Genomic DNA, 15,047 nt, shown 5'->3' with positions numbered 1-15,047 from the left:
ATCACTGTATTATGTAAGTAAAAGTTCAAAAGCAGTCAAGTCCTCATACTCTGTCACTTGAGACAGCGGGAACATCTACAAGGAAGCTGATTTTTCTTTTCCATAAAAACATTACAATAATATTTATTTCCTCAAGGAGCAATTTGAAGAAGATATTTTCCTCTTAGTCAAACATACAACAGGCAGAGTTTATTAAGCAATTAATCAAAGTATATAAATTGTTTCTGAAGAAGCCTTCAACAGATACACATTATTTGCATGTGAAAGGACTCCACTAGCTTGAAGATATCCATACAGTTTGTTTCTAAAGTTTTAATATGCTTTGTTTTTATCTTTAAAAATATATCAACTCTAATTGCATCAAGTAATTTCTTAATTTTAGTAACCTCATGAAAAATTAAATAAAACAGTGAAAATTTGTGGATGCTACTGCTGAACCCACAACCAGAATCATGCAAAGAAGTAAACAGCTTGACATTCATTGGTCTTGGAAAACACTACAGCAACATCAAAGCTTCTAGGGTTTTATAGGCATTTAGCTAGTTTCTTTACAAAATATTCCTGTGCTTGACAAGAAAATAATATGCTGCTTTCAGAAACTTTTTTATCTTTTTTTTTTAATCTGGCCATTTTTCTTTTTTAATCTAACAAATCCATGTTGGAACATAAGATAGGATAAAATGGAACATTTTTATTTGGTTCATTTCTATCACCTTTTGCAATTTAGCTTTACAACTGCATAAAAAAAAGTGAGTAGGACTTGAAAGTAAAATTCTCCAATTATGTCTTATCTTCGGACCATAAGTACATGTTAACCGCCAGCTTCCTGGGACTTTTCACAGTGGTTTATGCAATACAGAAGTATTGAGTTGGCTTCAAAAAGAGTTTTGGAAGGAGGAGCAGCAAATCTTTCTTTGGTCCTCTGCCATGTCAGGGTAATTAGCCTTTGCCGTTGTTCTGTCACTGTTTCTCAATCATTTAAGTCATACATTTATTTTCTTTTCTAGAGTGATCAAAGCTTTTCCATCTGGAACAGAAAGTTATAATTGTCAATTTCAAAGATTTTAGGGAGATGCTTAGCAGATTTAAAATCATCAGCAATAGCTGTTGTGCTTATCTAGTGAGTTATATCTTCTAAGTGTTGCACAGATTAATGACGGGGTTGATGGAGCCTATATGGTTTGGGCTACATTGGCACCTGTGTAATATGCTCCACCTCATCTGAAATTCTTGGGGATGGAAGGCCTTGGGGAGGCCCAGTGACTCCCCGAGGAAGCAAGTGTTGCTTCCATGCCAGCAGAAGCAGCTGATGTGCTGCTCCGGGGGCACATGCTCTGTTCTCTTGCTAGACACGCTGCTGTTGCTAGTGCTGCTGCCACATCTGCCCCAGGGAGAAGGTACTCCTGGTACTCCAATAGGGGTGGTGTAAATGCAAACATTACCTTCAAAGGCTGATGACCCAGCTTCGCTGTCTTCTTCACTGAGGGAGCTACAATAGCTGTGCCTGGCTGACTCAGTTTTTGCAGAACAAAAATAGGAACTGTCTGAGGTTGAAGGTTGCATAGACTTCATGGACCTAGACTAAGTAAGTGGTTAGCTATGTAGAAACACCAAAAAGGCCTAGATAAGCATCAGATCAATCTATGCAAGAAGTAAAGATAGCAGAAAGATAGCAATGTGGGATATTGGAGGGAGGTGCAGAGGATACAGGCAACCATAGCAGAAGCAGGAGACAGGATTAGCTGCTTGCAAACAGCAGGAGTTGCTGCTTCTGTGGCAGGCTGGTGCTGATGCAGTGGAGAAATAGATATCAAAATCCAGTCTGGCTCCTGAAATTGCTTGGCTGGACATACACTGTGATATACACATTAGATTGGATAGTCCAACTTTCTCTTTCAAACTTTCTTACTGTTCCCATCTTCAGCCTGGCTCCAGACGAGCAAAGCAGCCCATCTTCAACTAGAGAATGCTCTAGTGTCCTGTGGATAATACAGCTGTCCATAACTGTGGGTCAAACTCGCTTATCTGGGAACGACTTATAATTCCCCTCTCCTATTTGGCAAATCTTGTACTATCAGCTGATTGTGAAAAGTATCTGGTATCATCATCATCTTCCATGCCTGGTCTGGGGAGAAATAAGCTCACCAAATTCTGAATTCCTATACATTTTTGTTGGATCTAGCATCTACACAAGAAGCTTCAACTTAGATATTCCCATATGCAGCACTAAGAGACATTTCCCATTTTATTATTTTTCCAGCCTTTGTTTTCTACATCAGTCTTTATTTTATTAACCAGGATTGCACAACTCAGCACTGAACATGCTGTCTTCTATAATTTCCCGTCTAGGTACCTTAAACTCTCTTGTGGCTGGCTCGGTATATATGATAAATAGGATGACAAACCATTTGAATTCCACTGCAAGGTGCTAAATATCTTATTTGATTTAGCTATAGATTGCTACTTTGAGCGGGTCAAATTTTCTGTTGCCTTCAAGTAAGCAGCAGACTTCAGGGAACCAAGGTTTCATATATTTAGAGAAACTCCTCCATATCCAGAGAATTCTTTAACTAATGAACAATAGTTTCTATAATTTAATTACATTTTTTCCCCACAGAAACCTGGATTAAAGTTTTATTCACACGCACTATTTCCAATAAAGATAGAATATGTCAATCATATTAGAAAAAGCTTATTAATTCACATCATCTTAGGTTCCAAGAACAAGCCTAAATTTTCTCATTGCTCTGTATGCATTTTTTGTTTTCACTGAACTGCATGTAACATGAAATTTTCTATTATGCATCACTACATTATTATCTTCATCTGATTTAGCTGAACCCATCTTCTTCAATTCAGCAGAGCACTAAGAATATTTTTAATCTGCTCTAAATTGAACTTGTAAATTATTCTCATATGATGAATCCTTTTTCCTTTTGTAAACATTTGAATAGTTGCAAAGCTAATCAGATCATTTAAGATGTACATATATCCCCAATAAAAAGCATAGGTCTTTCCCTGGCTGTATCTTTCCCTCAAGACTTTTGGCAGTATAGCTATTCAAAGAAAATTTTAGCAGATTGTGTGTCACAGTCATATCACTCACCTCACATAAAAAGGTTGGGAATCCCCATACAGATGGAGAAGACTTGCTGCATGGAGATATATTTTCTCTGCTGATTCATACATTACAAATCCTGCAGATGATGGCATAAATCAGAAAGACTCAAAAACACTCAGGATTAAAGGGTAGTTCTCCAAAATCTTTTTGCATGGATCAAATTTTCACTAATCACTGAAAAGAAAAATTCCTTTTCTGGCTTATTTTTTTTTAAGTACTCCTCAGTGAATTCTGACGAGTATAGTACTGGCTGATCTCTGTTGAAATATATAAGTTAACTTCAGAAATTTGTCTTTACTCTCCAAAAAAAAAGAAGCTGAAAACTGTAAACACCTACTAAGTGATTAGTAGGTGATTCCAAAGAAAGAAAATTAAGGAATTTATACTTTTTACCTACTGTTTATTTCTAATAAGTACTTTATTGATGTACATTACTATATAAAGATACAGAAGTAAGCAAAATGTGAACACCTCTCTCTTCACGCCAGATAAATAAACATAGAAAGTCATTACCAGTACAAAATTTATAAAGAAACAGTGAAGAAGAATTGTGTCAAAAAGTAGGAAATACACATAAAAAGGGTGCAGAAAATCTCTGCGAAGGAACCTCACAGTATTTCAGAAATATTTTTGCATTAGCACATTAAAATGCCAATACTTTGGTATTTGGAAAAAAAGTACATGTGGACAGGAGAGAAGTTCATTCGAAAATGTCAGGGAGGTCATACCATTTATGTGGCAATGTGAAAGAGGACATGGAAAGGATTAAAGAGAAACAGGCAGAACTGCAGATAAGCCTGACAATAGTCTTGGAATTTGGCCAATGTTAAATTTGATAATGAAATATAACAATTCAATTATTGGAGCATCAACTAGAAACATGAAACAGAGGCAGTAATTAATTATTTTATAGTTACATGTACCACAACTCCACTATTTCATGTAAAAATAATGGTATATGCATTTATACAGCATGTTTATGCATCATGTAAAAGCTGGAAAAATCTCACTTCTAGTGTGTACACTTCAATAGGCTTATCCATCTCTCTAGTAACACATCTGAGCCATCCTGAACTTTATAAGAAGGCTGTACAGAAGGGCTGGATATAGGTAACTTAATTTTTCTGATGTTACCATGTGAGAAAAGGAGAAAACTGCCAGTTCCCAAAGATCTTCTAATAGTTGGCATTGTAATTAAAACCCTAGTTCCAACTAGCATACAGCCACATGAAATTTCAAACAGTTTTCTTCAAAGGACATCTCCAACGATGTGCACAACAGAGATTATTTTATTTTAAAAGGTGAACTTAACAGCCTCAAAATGCAATGACCATAGCCCAAAATGCGTATTTTTAAATCTCCTGATTTTATAGAGATTTTTTTTTCTGCATTGATTTATGACATTTTAATGCTTAGTGCAATTCAAAATGCTGAGAGGTAATGTAGATGCTAAGTGACCACTCAGTTCTCTAGTGCCTTGGCATACAAATGTACTAGTCCTAAGTGTGGAATGACTGTTTTATGTTGTTTCAGCTCTTGACAGCTGGCTGGCACAGCTCAGTTGTCCTATTTGGCGCAACTAAAATTATAACAGAATTCACTAAACTTATGTCACCAATGTTAGTTCTTTTTTTTTGCTACTGCAGGAGCTTCTGAACTCTGGAACTGCAGAAAAACATGGAGCCCTGTTCTTAAAAAATAAATGGATCTCTCACTTTTTTTTAATAGGTAGGATTTTTTTCCTACTGTGAACACTGGAAAGACTTCCCAAAATCTCATTGCTTTAATGGTTAGGAGCCTTATTTTAATTTACAGCTTAAATTACTACACTGCCAGCTTATAACCATTTGTTTTTGTGTCAGCATTATAAATTAAATAGCTTTTCTGGATCTTTGCTCTGTGACGCTCATCCAGGTCCTAATTCATGAATAGTTCCACTAATTTGAGCCAAAAATAAGACAGTATATCCACAGCCATAGAAGCCTGAGTTGCGTAAAAAAAGAGAACCAGGTTCCCTGGGATTTTTCTGACACAAGCTACCATTGCATGACAAATGAAATGAACATTTACTGTCCTAAAATCAAAGAAGGCTACAAAGAAATAAGTAGGCACAGACCACACAGGAATAGCCCCAATTTCTGTGCAGATGATAGGTGGATGGGCTGTACACATATCACGTAACACGAAGCACTCCACACACCACAGCAGCAAGTGCTGACAAGTAGCTTAGAAGTAGGGAGACTCCTTAAGCCTCCCAGAAAATCTCTGCCTGCCAAATTCATTAGGTATAAGTACTATAGGTACTTATCAAAATGAGATTTACAAGGGGAAATTACAGAAACAAAAGACATAAACTTTGAACAAAATGTTTTTGATTTTGAATGGGGAGAAATGGATAAAACATAGTTGGTCAGTTCAATGGAGCTAGAAGATAAATTGCCTAGAGCAATGCTAGGTCACTTTTATAAAGCCAGCTCTTACTCTGACCATGAAGTATTTATTTTAAGCAAGCAGCTGCTTTTCTTTTTGGGGAAGTTTCATTGAAATCATGGTATTAAGCATCAAAAATGTATGAGGAATCAAGTCTTCTTTAGACATGGATAAAAGTTTGTTTTTATTTTTCACTCAAATGCTGGCTTTAGCTTTCAAAAGCTTTCAGTTTCCTCTGTATCAGCTTCCCTGTGGAACACTACATTATTTTTAATTTCCAAGGTTTTGACAGCTTTGAAAAATCGCATTAGATTTTGAAAAGCATTTGAAAAGCACAAGTATTTCAAGTATTATGACATGAATCAGTCAAAATCTCAATGAAGTTACCAAATCTTTCTATTTACTTCAGGAATATTTTGGTTTTGGCCTGGGTAAATTCTAAAAAATATAAAACTAGCCTCACTAACACATCATGATTTGTATGGAGATTCTAAACGAGTTAGCAGGTTTTTGAGAAATTCATTTAGGGCATTTGCAGAAACATAGGTCTTCACTTATTAGGATACATTTGATTTCATTTATTTTTATACAACATATTTTATTTACATTTCAAAGACCTAATCTATAACACTATTTCAAGACAGAAAAAGTACTCCAGATGTCTCTTATTTCACACTTTCAGAAGCTAGCGTTTAATCAGTTCTTCACAGCTTTTACTGTTATCACGTCTCAGCAAATAAGCAAGTAAAGACGGATGCCTCTTCTAATGCTACCTGCTTTATATTTCAGGCATCGGGCACCTAGAATTCAGCAGAAATATGTTAACAATCTATAGCAAAGTAATAATATATATATATTGCTCCTGAAAACTCTCACTGAAATCTCCACTAATTAGGTAAATAGTCCTAATATCTTTTTATCAACTATTTATCTCAACAGACACTGGATACAAACCAGGCTAGGATTTGCCTTTGAAAGGCGAAGTAGAAACCCCTGTAAAATATCCAGAATGGCAGTGCATTTGTCACATGGGTTTTCCTTCCCATTTTAATCATCTTCATAAATGTTTTTAAAAGATATGAGTGTGAGTAATAGATTGGACGGCTATGAACAAGTAGTAAATCCTCATAATTGTGTGTGTGTGTGTGTGTGTGTGTAAAACATGTACAAATCTCCCTAAAAAATTCTTTAGATCATTGGAATAAGCCTTTTGATTTAGAAGCAATTCTTATATTCTCCTAATGAGTCTGAAGGAGTATAAATTTATTTCTTTGGTGTGATAAAACAGAATTCAGATTGCTGAATGCCAACTGCAAAATAGGATCTCTAATATTTAGCACATTCCCAAAGTAGTAATAGCTTTGTCATGTGAAACATAAAGGACTCTACCAAAACAGCTGTTACACTGTATGTTGGACTGGTTGCTCTACCAGATTAGAGAGGTAAATATTGCCATTGCACATCTAGTGGTCAAGTCATGTCTAGCCTTTCTTTCAACCATTGAGCCTCAAGCTAGGGCATGAACTATGGATTCTGAAGTCTCAGTTTAAGCAAAATCCCAGGTGCAACAAGTCATTTGGCTGAACACCTGACTGGTCAGCCCCTGGAAGAGTGTCCAGACCTTGAAGTACAGCCTACCTTCACTGTACTTAGGAGACTTAGGAATCTGAGGGCAGTAACGAGCAACTAGCTTGTCTAAACAGCATCCAGCTGCCCAGGCCAGCTCCTGTTTTTACTGAGTTTAGCTGTTTTAGCTGAGTATGGAGAAGCACACTGGAAACCTGTCCCCCCTGGGGAGCCGGTCTTTCAGAAGCATTACTAGAATACCCTGCAGATAACAAGCGTCTGCAACTTTCTCCCAAAGAAACAATCACAAATTATTCTTAGAACAGCCAGAGAAAAGGCAGTAGTAGTAATTTATGCATTATATAAGTACAGAGAAAGAGCAACAGGCATAAAAACTCATATTTCCTCCCTTGAGGTATTTTCCTACTGATTCAGAGTCCTATGTCCAAAAGCCTGAAGCAAATGCCTAAGAAATAGTAAGAGAAGGGCAAACTTACATGATAGGTTTGAAATTTTCCTTGAAAACTCTCCCAGGTTCTATTTCCAGATCCAAAAATTTCTGAAATAGAGGCAGTATCTATCTGCTTAGCAACTCTCAGTGGGCTACTCTTTCAGGAACTTGTCCAGTATCCCTTTAAAACCTTTTGCTTTCTCAGCAACCTTTAGTAAAACATTTCAGAACTCTATTGCCTCCTGCAGAAAGAACTATTCCTTTTTTTTTTTTCTTTTTCTTTTTTTGAATGCTTGGTCCTACAGGCTTCATTCCTCAAAACAGATACAATCATCCCTGTTTTCCTTTTTTCCAATTACCTCTTTTCCAGTTCAGTCTATTTTCTCTTTTCCAGTCCTACTCTTATCCCATTCTACTGCGGCCTTTGCAAGATGGGGGGACCATAAGCATGCACAATATGTAAGAAGTGGATTAGCTATTATTTTGTTGCTTTTTATTTTTTTTCCCTAAGGGAAAAGAAATGCTTCAGCTTAATCAAGAAGTCAGAGGAGTCCAGAACCTAATGCTTACAGAAGGAGAATTAGGTTAAACCCCTTTAATTCAGAACAGTTCTTCCCTGTAGAATAGCTTTCCTTGGTAAAATGCTTCAATCACTGGGCAGCAATAAGAGGACACAGTCATGATCTCACATCTATAATAATCCATGATACTTTGGACAGTGCTAAAGTTTTTCTTAGAAAATATGCTATTTAACTTTGACTAAATAGTCCCTTAACATCACTCTGTAAAGTAAGGGGATAAAAAAATAAAATCCATCTTCAACCCATTTCTAAAATCTCTACCAAATCCCTCAATTTCACCTGAACCTCAAGACTGAATTGACTGGCATCAGTAATTTGTATTCAACAAGCAACCCAAACCATACCTTCCTACAAAAGTAAGTGCTTTACTGCCAACCATTCCTCAAGAACCTACGGGAGCCAAGTTTCATTTGTAGCCCAAACTTCTCTGAAAAAAAAATGCTACTTTTCATTTAGAGGATTTTACTTATTTAATACTGTAAGTCCTTTTCTTCCTGTTGATTTATCTTTCTATTGCAGAACTCTTGACATGTATTCAAAAAGGTAACTTTTGTCTTTATGGGAAAAGAAGCTTATTGAATAGCCAAAGGATGTCTCATACAGGAAAGCCACATAAATGGTGCATGAAGCTGCAAGAATCAAGCTGCTAAATGGAAGACCGAGGCTCCGGAACTAACTCAGACTTCCAAGCCCTAGGGGGAATACTGAGAAGCACTGCACATTTGAAGAGGAATTGAAATTGTCAGCGAAAGAACAGAATCTGTTCACCCTCAAGTTCCTAATTAGACAACTCATAGTGGGAAGTGACCACTTAAATGATGAGCACAGAAGATGAAGGAAAATGCCTTCCTTAAGAAACAGGCAAACATCTGCATTAAGAAAATAACATCCTGATTTATAATTCAGATTATAACTCAAATGGTTTCAATTCACACCCACAATTTGGTCAGAAATTTTATATTTTTTTTTCCAGGAATTCAAACAGAAGAGTGTATTTAAAGTAATGCTGAATACAACTTAGGACATTTTCCTTTAATATTATGTTGATTAAATGTTGAAAATTACAGCTTTAGCTACTTTAAACATGACCCATACACTAATGTGCTGAAGAAATTTACAATGAAGTTAATTTTTAAAATGTCACTAACTTCTGAACAACTTTCCATATCTGCCAGTATTTGAACTTAAGTCCACACTGTATATCTATGCTATGGCTTATATCAATCTCTATGATACCAAAACACTAACGTAGATGGTTAGAATACATGATTAAACAATTCTAAAACTTCAATTTTTGTTTTATTGCATACGTTTTAAACATTTCAGGACTAAATTTCTTCATAGGAACTAAGTATGATAGCAAAAGCTTATCATCCTAGCATAAAATAAGCTACAATGTTAAAAATAATATACAGTAATTCCACTCTGATGTAATTTAGCTTGAAGTATACTGAAGTTAATATCTGATCTGCAAAAATAATATAAATATAAGAGGTCAGAGATAAAAAATAAGTTCCTTTAGCAAGTCCAAAGACTTGCTGATTCCAAGTGTGCCTACATGAGAATGAACAGAATATGTGAATGGATTTAGAAAGTGCAGCTAATGCTGCCCTTCACATTCACATTATTATTAATTGGGGTCATTCAGTAAAGAGTAGAGAAGTTCATTTTCTTGTTGGTAGAGAAACAGACGCTGCCCGCTAGCTTAGAAATATAGTCCTAATGTCAGATGTTTAATAAAATTAAAACATTTAGGGAAAAAATACAACTTTTACCTGAATAATGCCATGTAACTAGGATGTTAGAAAGAAACCAATTATGAGAGATCTTTTTTAGACAGCAAAAACTTGAAGTGATACACTACTAATTAAACAATTACTAGAGTTTAATTAGTTGCATTTGAGATGTGAAAGCCTGCCTGAGGCCACACGCTCATGGCAATAAAGTGTAGATAAGCCAATTTTGCAGCGATTTTAGGTATTATTAGGTATTTAGTGATTTTAGATATTTTAGGGTGCAATCATCCACACCTTTTTCTAATGAGAATATAAGATAATTTTAAATCTTATGCAATTTACATTATTTGCATCTCTCTGACTTAAAGGTAGGCACATTTATAATGTATTTGTTAAAATATCTTCCTGGTTCTAATAAAATTTCTTGCCTCTGGCTATTCACAGATAATCGAGTTACTGAAAAGACTCCATACATTTTTCTGTAAGTGTGAAACAAAATCTGTGAAAAAGATATACTCCACTGAATTTAAGTCAGTTATATGGAACGCATCAGTAATGCAGGGCTGTCTCTAACTGAATACAGTATATTTCTCATTAAAAATACAAATGTAAAAAAGTGAACTGTCCACAAAGGAATGTTTTTCTTTAATCTTAATAAGAGCAATAACTTCATAGGAAATCTCTATTCTAATTAATCAGTCCCATGCACAAACAACCATGCTACTGTTACCTTTATTTGTTGCACCTTACTCCACAGGTTGTCCCATTGAACTTTACTGATAAAAACTGAGGTAATGCTTAAGTTTTCTCACTCTGAAAACGGAGGTAATACTCTACAGATAATTATATCAGTGCTGCCCTTGCCCCCAGTAGCACAGTGGAGGAAGGTGCTATTCCTGCCTCAGGAAGGATATTTAAATCAGACCTCTAAGCATTTCTTCAGTGATACTGAGAACAAATTGTCACTCTTGTCATTCCCAAAAGAACTTTTTGCCTTAGTCTGCTCTAATACGTTTGGTTTTTGGTAAGGTTGGTCTTCTTGTCCTTTCTAAACACATATGAGACCAAGAATTTCCTACCAGAGGCAGTAACGAAACTCTCAAATGGACTCGCTAGAAAGAATCTCTTATAAAGCTTTGTACGTGACCAGCTAAGTGCTCAACACTACTTTGAAATTACATAGAAATGAGGCTGCATTTACAAATCGCCTTGCTCTGGGCTGAAACACACAAACCAGGAAGCGCAGTCTCCAGACGCGCCGGCGGATCACCACGCTCTTCGGCAATGACCCATTCACAGACCCCTGCGTGTAAAGTGGCATTGCTTCTTGCACACTAGAAATACCTAATGATGAAAACCTGCCTGCCCCATATAGTCTTCCTTTCTCACGAGGCCCTAGGAGCCGTAACACTGGCACTATGCAATCATTTTATTTTTGTTACGAGAAAACAAAATCACATCTTAATAAAACATTTACTCTCATAAGCAAATAATGCCAGGTGACATCACACCAAGCTATTGGATGGATTTTCAAATAGGAAGATATTCAGATGAAATCTGAATAAATCTGTCTAATAACCTGTATCATGTATTCGTTCTTGGGAACAATCACGCCATTGAACACCCTAAGCAGTCTAGCTCATGAGTGTTCAGAATGAACCATCATTGAGACCAAATCATCTATCACTCTCAGAAACGGTGTCCCCTTCAGGTCAGGTCTGAGAACAATAGTGCAACAGTCTAGAGACAAAAATGTAGCAACAGCTTGTACTATACCTCATGTGTGAGTAAAAAAACATGTTGTTTTCTCCTACTGAAGCTCTTTTAAATTCATGAGTGTAACTCATGTGCCTACATAGGCACACACACACAACTCATGTGCTTCCATAGGCACACCAAGTAGTTGAATATTACATTATACATAAATACCTTATCTCTTAATTTAATCTCACATGAGATTAAATTAATAAGGAAACAAAAGTTTCACTAGAAAATTTATGTTTGTGCCTTCCATTGTTTAGTGCATGGTAGGATCATATGAACATGAAAGTTAGGCTCCAATATGGAATCGTGTTTTATTGCATTACATCAGAGTATGCTGACCAATATCCACACATTTCTATATACCTGTGCACACACATGCAAACACCTGGTAACTTCATCTTTTAAATAGGCTTGGGGGTACACTTGATTTTAGCAAACAGGCTGGGAACACATGAAAGACATTATGAAAACTTATCAAAAGTTTTACAATAGGTCATTCTTTGCCAAACTAGTATAAGAAAAATGTATTAGTGTATCTCTACTAGTTTTGTTTTGGTTTTAGAAATACATATTTTTAAAATGCAAAAGGTCACATCAAAAATTAGCAATATCTTTATAAGGATGATATATTTTTGTTAAAGGTCAATCACATTCAGCACATTTAATGTTGAATTATTCTATTAAACTTTAGGAAAGGAGGTACAAACACACAAAGTATAAAAATAAACAGTTTCTACTAATTGGCAGAACTTAGTATGAAATTGCTCTCACTCTTAGTAACCTAACACTGATCTTTGTTTATTAAGCCCATGGTTTCAGAAGCAGCACCACCTATTGGATGAAAAATGTAGGTTAGTACCTACTTTATCACTGAGACCTATTGTAGAGTTAGTTTTGTGCACAGAGGGCTGAAGATCCTAAGTTCTTCGTACTTCAGTACAAGCAAACAACTAATATTTTCTGTTGGCCAGACTGACAAAGGCTCATAGGTTCAAAACAAGCATTTGGTGTAACCCAAAGCTCTCACTTAAGCTCTTAATATTTATTTGACAAAGTATCGAAGACTGCGCTTGCAACAGCATCAGCCGACTCACAGGGGTTACGTAGGATGGGCTCCAGTTGCGCAGATTTGAATGAGTTTAAAATTAATTTGGCTATATCAGTAATCCTTTAAAATCAGTAAAGGAATGCACATTCTATATGGAAAATGGGTCCCATGTGGAGGAATGAATGAACCGTATTTTGCTTTTAAGCAAATAGCAGCAGCTACAGCTCCTCTTAGGGCAATTCCAGACTTCGCCAGGTCTTGGAAAGCAAGTCTTTTTTTTAGCCTGCAGTGCTGCACCCATTCCCGGCTCGCTTAAAAGCCGTTAGCACAAGAGGCTACGGTGAGAGGCTCCAGGGGCCCATCTCCGCGGCGGCCGCACGGATGGCCCCGCATCCCAGGACCGGCTATAGCCCAGCGGTTACTTCGGCTGATTGCAAATGTCTCTGTGTGAGTGTGGCGGCAAAAACGGACGGGAGCAGCGTTCCCGTCCGTGATGCTGGCGGTGCGTTTCCATGGTGCAAAAGCCACAGAGATTGCGCCTGGATCCCCACACAAAAGCGCGTCGGGAGGGGAGAAAGCCCCTGGAGCTGGAGGAGAAAACTTGGCTGGCAAGGCAAGGATTAATGGCTGCAGATCTCACTCACCCACTCTGAGGATACAGACGAGTTGGATACAAGCGACCAGGCGCCCTAGAATGAGCATGTCCAAAGCGTCCCGTTCCGCCGCCGTCCGCGCGTGGCTCCGCGGCTGCCGCCTCGCAGCGCGCCCGCCTCTGCCCGAGGAGCCGCTGCGCGCCCCGCGGCCGCCCCCACGCCGCGGGTGGGACCAGCCGCGCTGCTCCTACCGCTGCCGCCGCCGCTGCTGCTGCGGGGCCGCCGCTCAGCGCATCGCAGCGGCTCCGGCCGGGGCCGCCGATTCGCCCCGCGGAGCGGCCGCGCTGCCGCCTGCGCGGGAGGGAGCGGAGCGGCGAGGGGAGGCGTGTGCGTGTGCGTGTGCGCGTGTATATGTGCGTGCGTGCCTCTGTGTGCGGGGGCGCGCGGCCGCTCGCGCGCCGGCGGGAGGGGGCGGGAGGCGGGCGGGGTCCCCCGGGACACCCGTTTTCCCTCCTCTCCCCCCCGCTTCTCTGCCAGGGAAAAGTTTATCCCGGCGGAGAGGCGGGCGCGGCGGGGGCGGGCGCAGCTCCGCGGGCGGCCCCCACGCTCCGCGGCGGCTCCGCGAGCAGGAGGCGCTGCGGGATGCGCGTTCCCCAGGAGCGGGGGAAGGGGCTCGGAATGGCGGGATGTCGCCGTGCGCTGTGGAAGTGGGTCAGGGCGCCAGCACTGGTATCGCTTCTGTGGGAAGAGAAATCAGGACCCTCCCCCCCACCAAAAACACCCAAACGCCACACGACAGGTGGAAATGAAGGGGCACTGACACGTCCAATTGTGGGGAAGCTCTCATGGCTCCCGTGGGGTGATCCCTGCACCCTGGGGTTCTACAGGGTGGCTCCGGGGTCCACGTCCCCGAGGGCTGTGAGCCACCACAGCCCCCTGCATCGTTCATGTCTCGCCTCTGTCAGAAAGAGAGCGAGGCCAAGCCTGCCACAGGGATGAACAGTCTTTATGGGGATGAGATGCTCGCTCTCCAGCATCCTGGTGCCAAAATACAGTCTTTAAAGATTGAAGTTTCCCTGAATACCCCACACAGGGGTTAGAAGCAGCTGTGGGTAATAATCTAGGCTTTAGGACCTTTACGAGGCACGCAGGATGCTCTGCTTTAGCCTGGATCCTCCCAAGCGCAGCCCAGGAGCAGTGTGAATGGTTCCTGTGTTTGCGATGCTGAACATCCTGTCTGAGTGAAACTGTCTACTCAGCACGGATGTGAGATGGTTTTTAATGGGGGACAACATAAGTGCAAAATCACGTAGTGTCTTCTAGGTAGGCTGCTCTATGAGGTTTCTCACTGCTCAGGCAGAGGAGCCACTTCCACTGTCTTCTCCTTCAGGAAAGCAGAGATAAAGAATCCTGTGCCAACGTTTCATTTAAATGTCCATTCCCTCCATCGGGCTGCTTAGGAGTTATGAGCTACCTTGATATGAAGCAAACTGGAAATTTGAGTGAACAAAAGCTCAGGACAAGAGATACTGCCAGTGGTTCAAGGAGTTGATTGTGTTTAGAAAGTAGACAGTAGCCATGTCTTCTTGTGCAAGGTCAGCAACTTTCAGAGTGCTACAGAGTTTGCATACAATAGGGGTTGGTTCATTAGCAGAAGGATTAGCTTTGAATGACAGCTCTTGTTAAACTGACTTCTGGTATCATGGGAAGAAAAACTGTGTGCTGAACTTCCCCAATAAAAGGCTATTTTAGAGTAG

General features: G+C 39.4%; 1 protein-coding gene across 5 annotated transcripts in view; it reads right to left on the bottom strand.

Moving 5' to 3' along the window:
- The window catches only part of PTPRZ1 (protein tyrosine phosphatase receptor type Z1), a 126,307-nt gene extending 112,801 nt beyond the window's left edge, over positions 1-13,506 (bottom strand). For 2 of the 5 annotated variants that reach the window (XM_088523799.1, XM_088523806.1), the window contains exon 1: positions 13,342-13,505. In XM_088523799.1, the coding sequence (XP_088379925.1) occupies positions 13,342-13,399 (58 nt within the window). In that variant the 5' untranslated portion in view covers positions 13,400-13,505. Of the gene's footprint in view, positions 1-13,341 lie in introns of all 5 variants that reach the window. The other 3 variants (XM_088523810.1, XM_088523817.1, XM_088523792.1) reach the window with 2 other exon arrangements.
- Positions 13,507-15,047: the final 1,541 nt, after the last annotated feature.

This window comes from Tinamus guttatus, unplaced genomic scaffold (genome assembly GCF_059628265.1).
Source record: "Tinamus guttatus ecotype Peru unplaced genomic scaffold, ASM5962826v1 Tinamus_guttatus_pri_ptg000018l, whole genome shotgun sequence".
Taxonomy (NCBI): domain Eukaryota; kingdom Metazoa; phylum Chordata; class Aves; order Tinamiformes; family Tinamidae; genus Tinamus; species Tinamus guttatus.
This window is presented reverse-complemented; position numbering and strand designations above follow the sequence as displayed.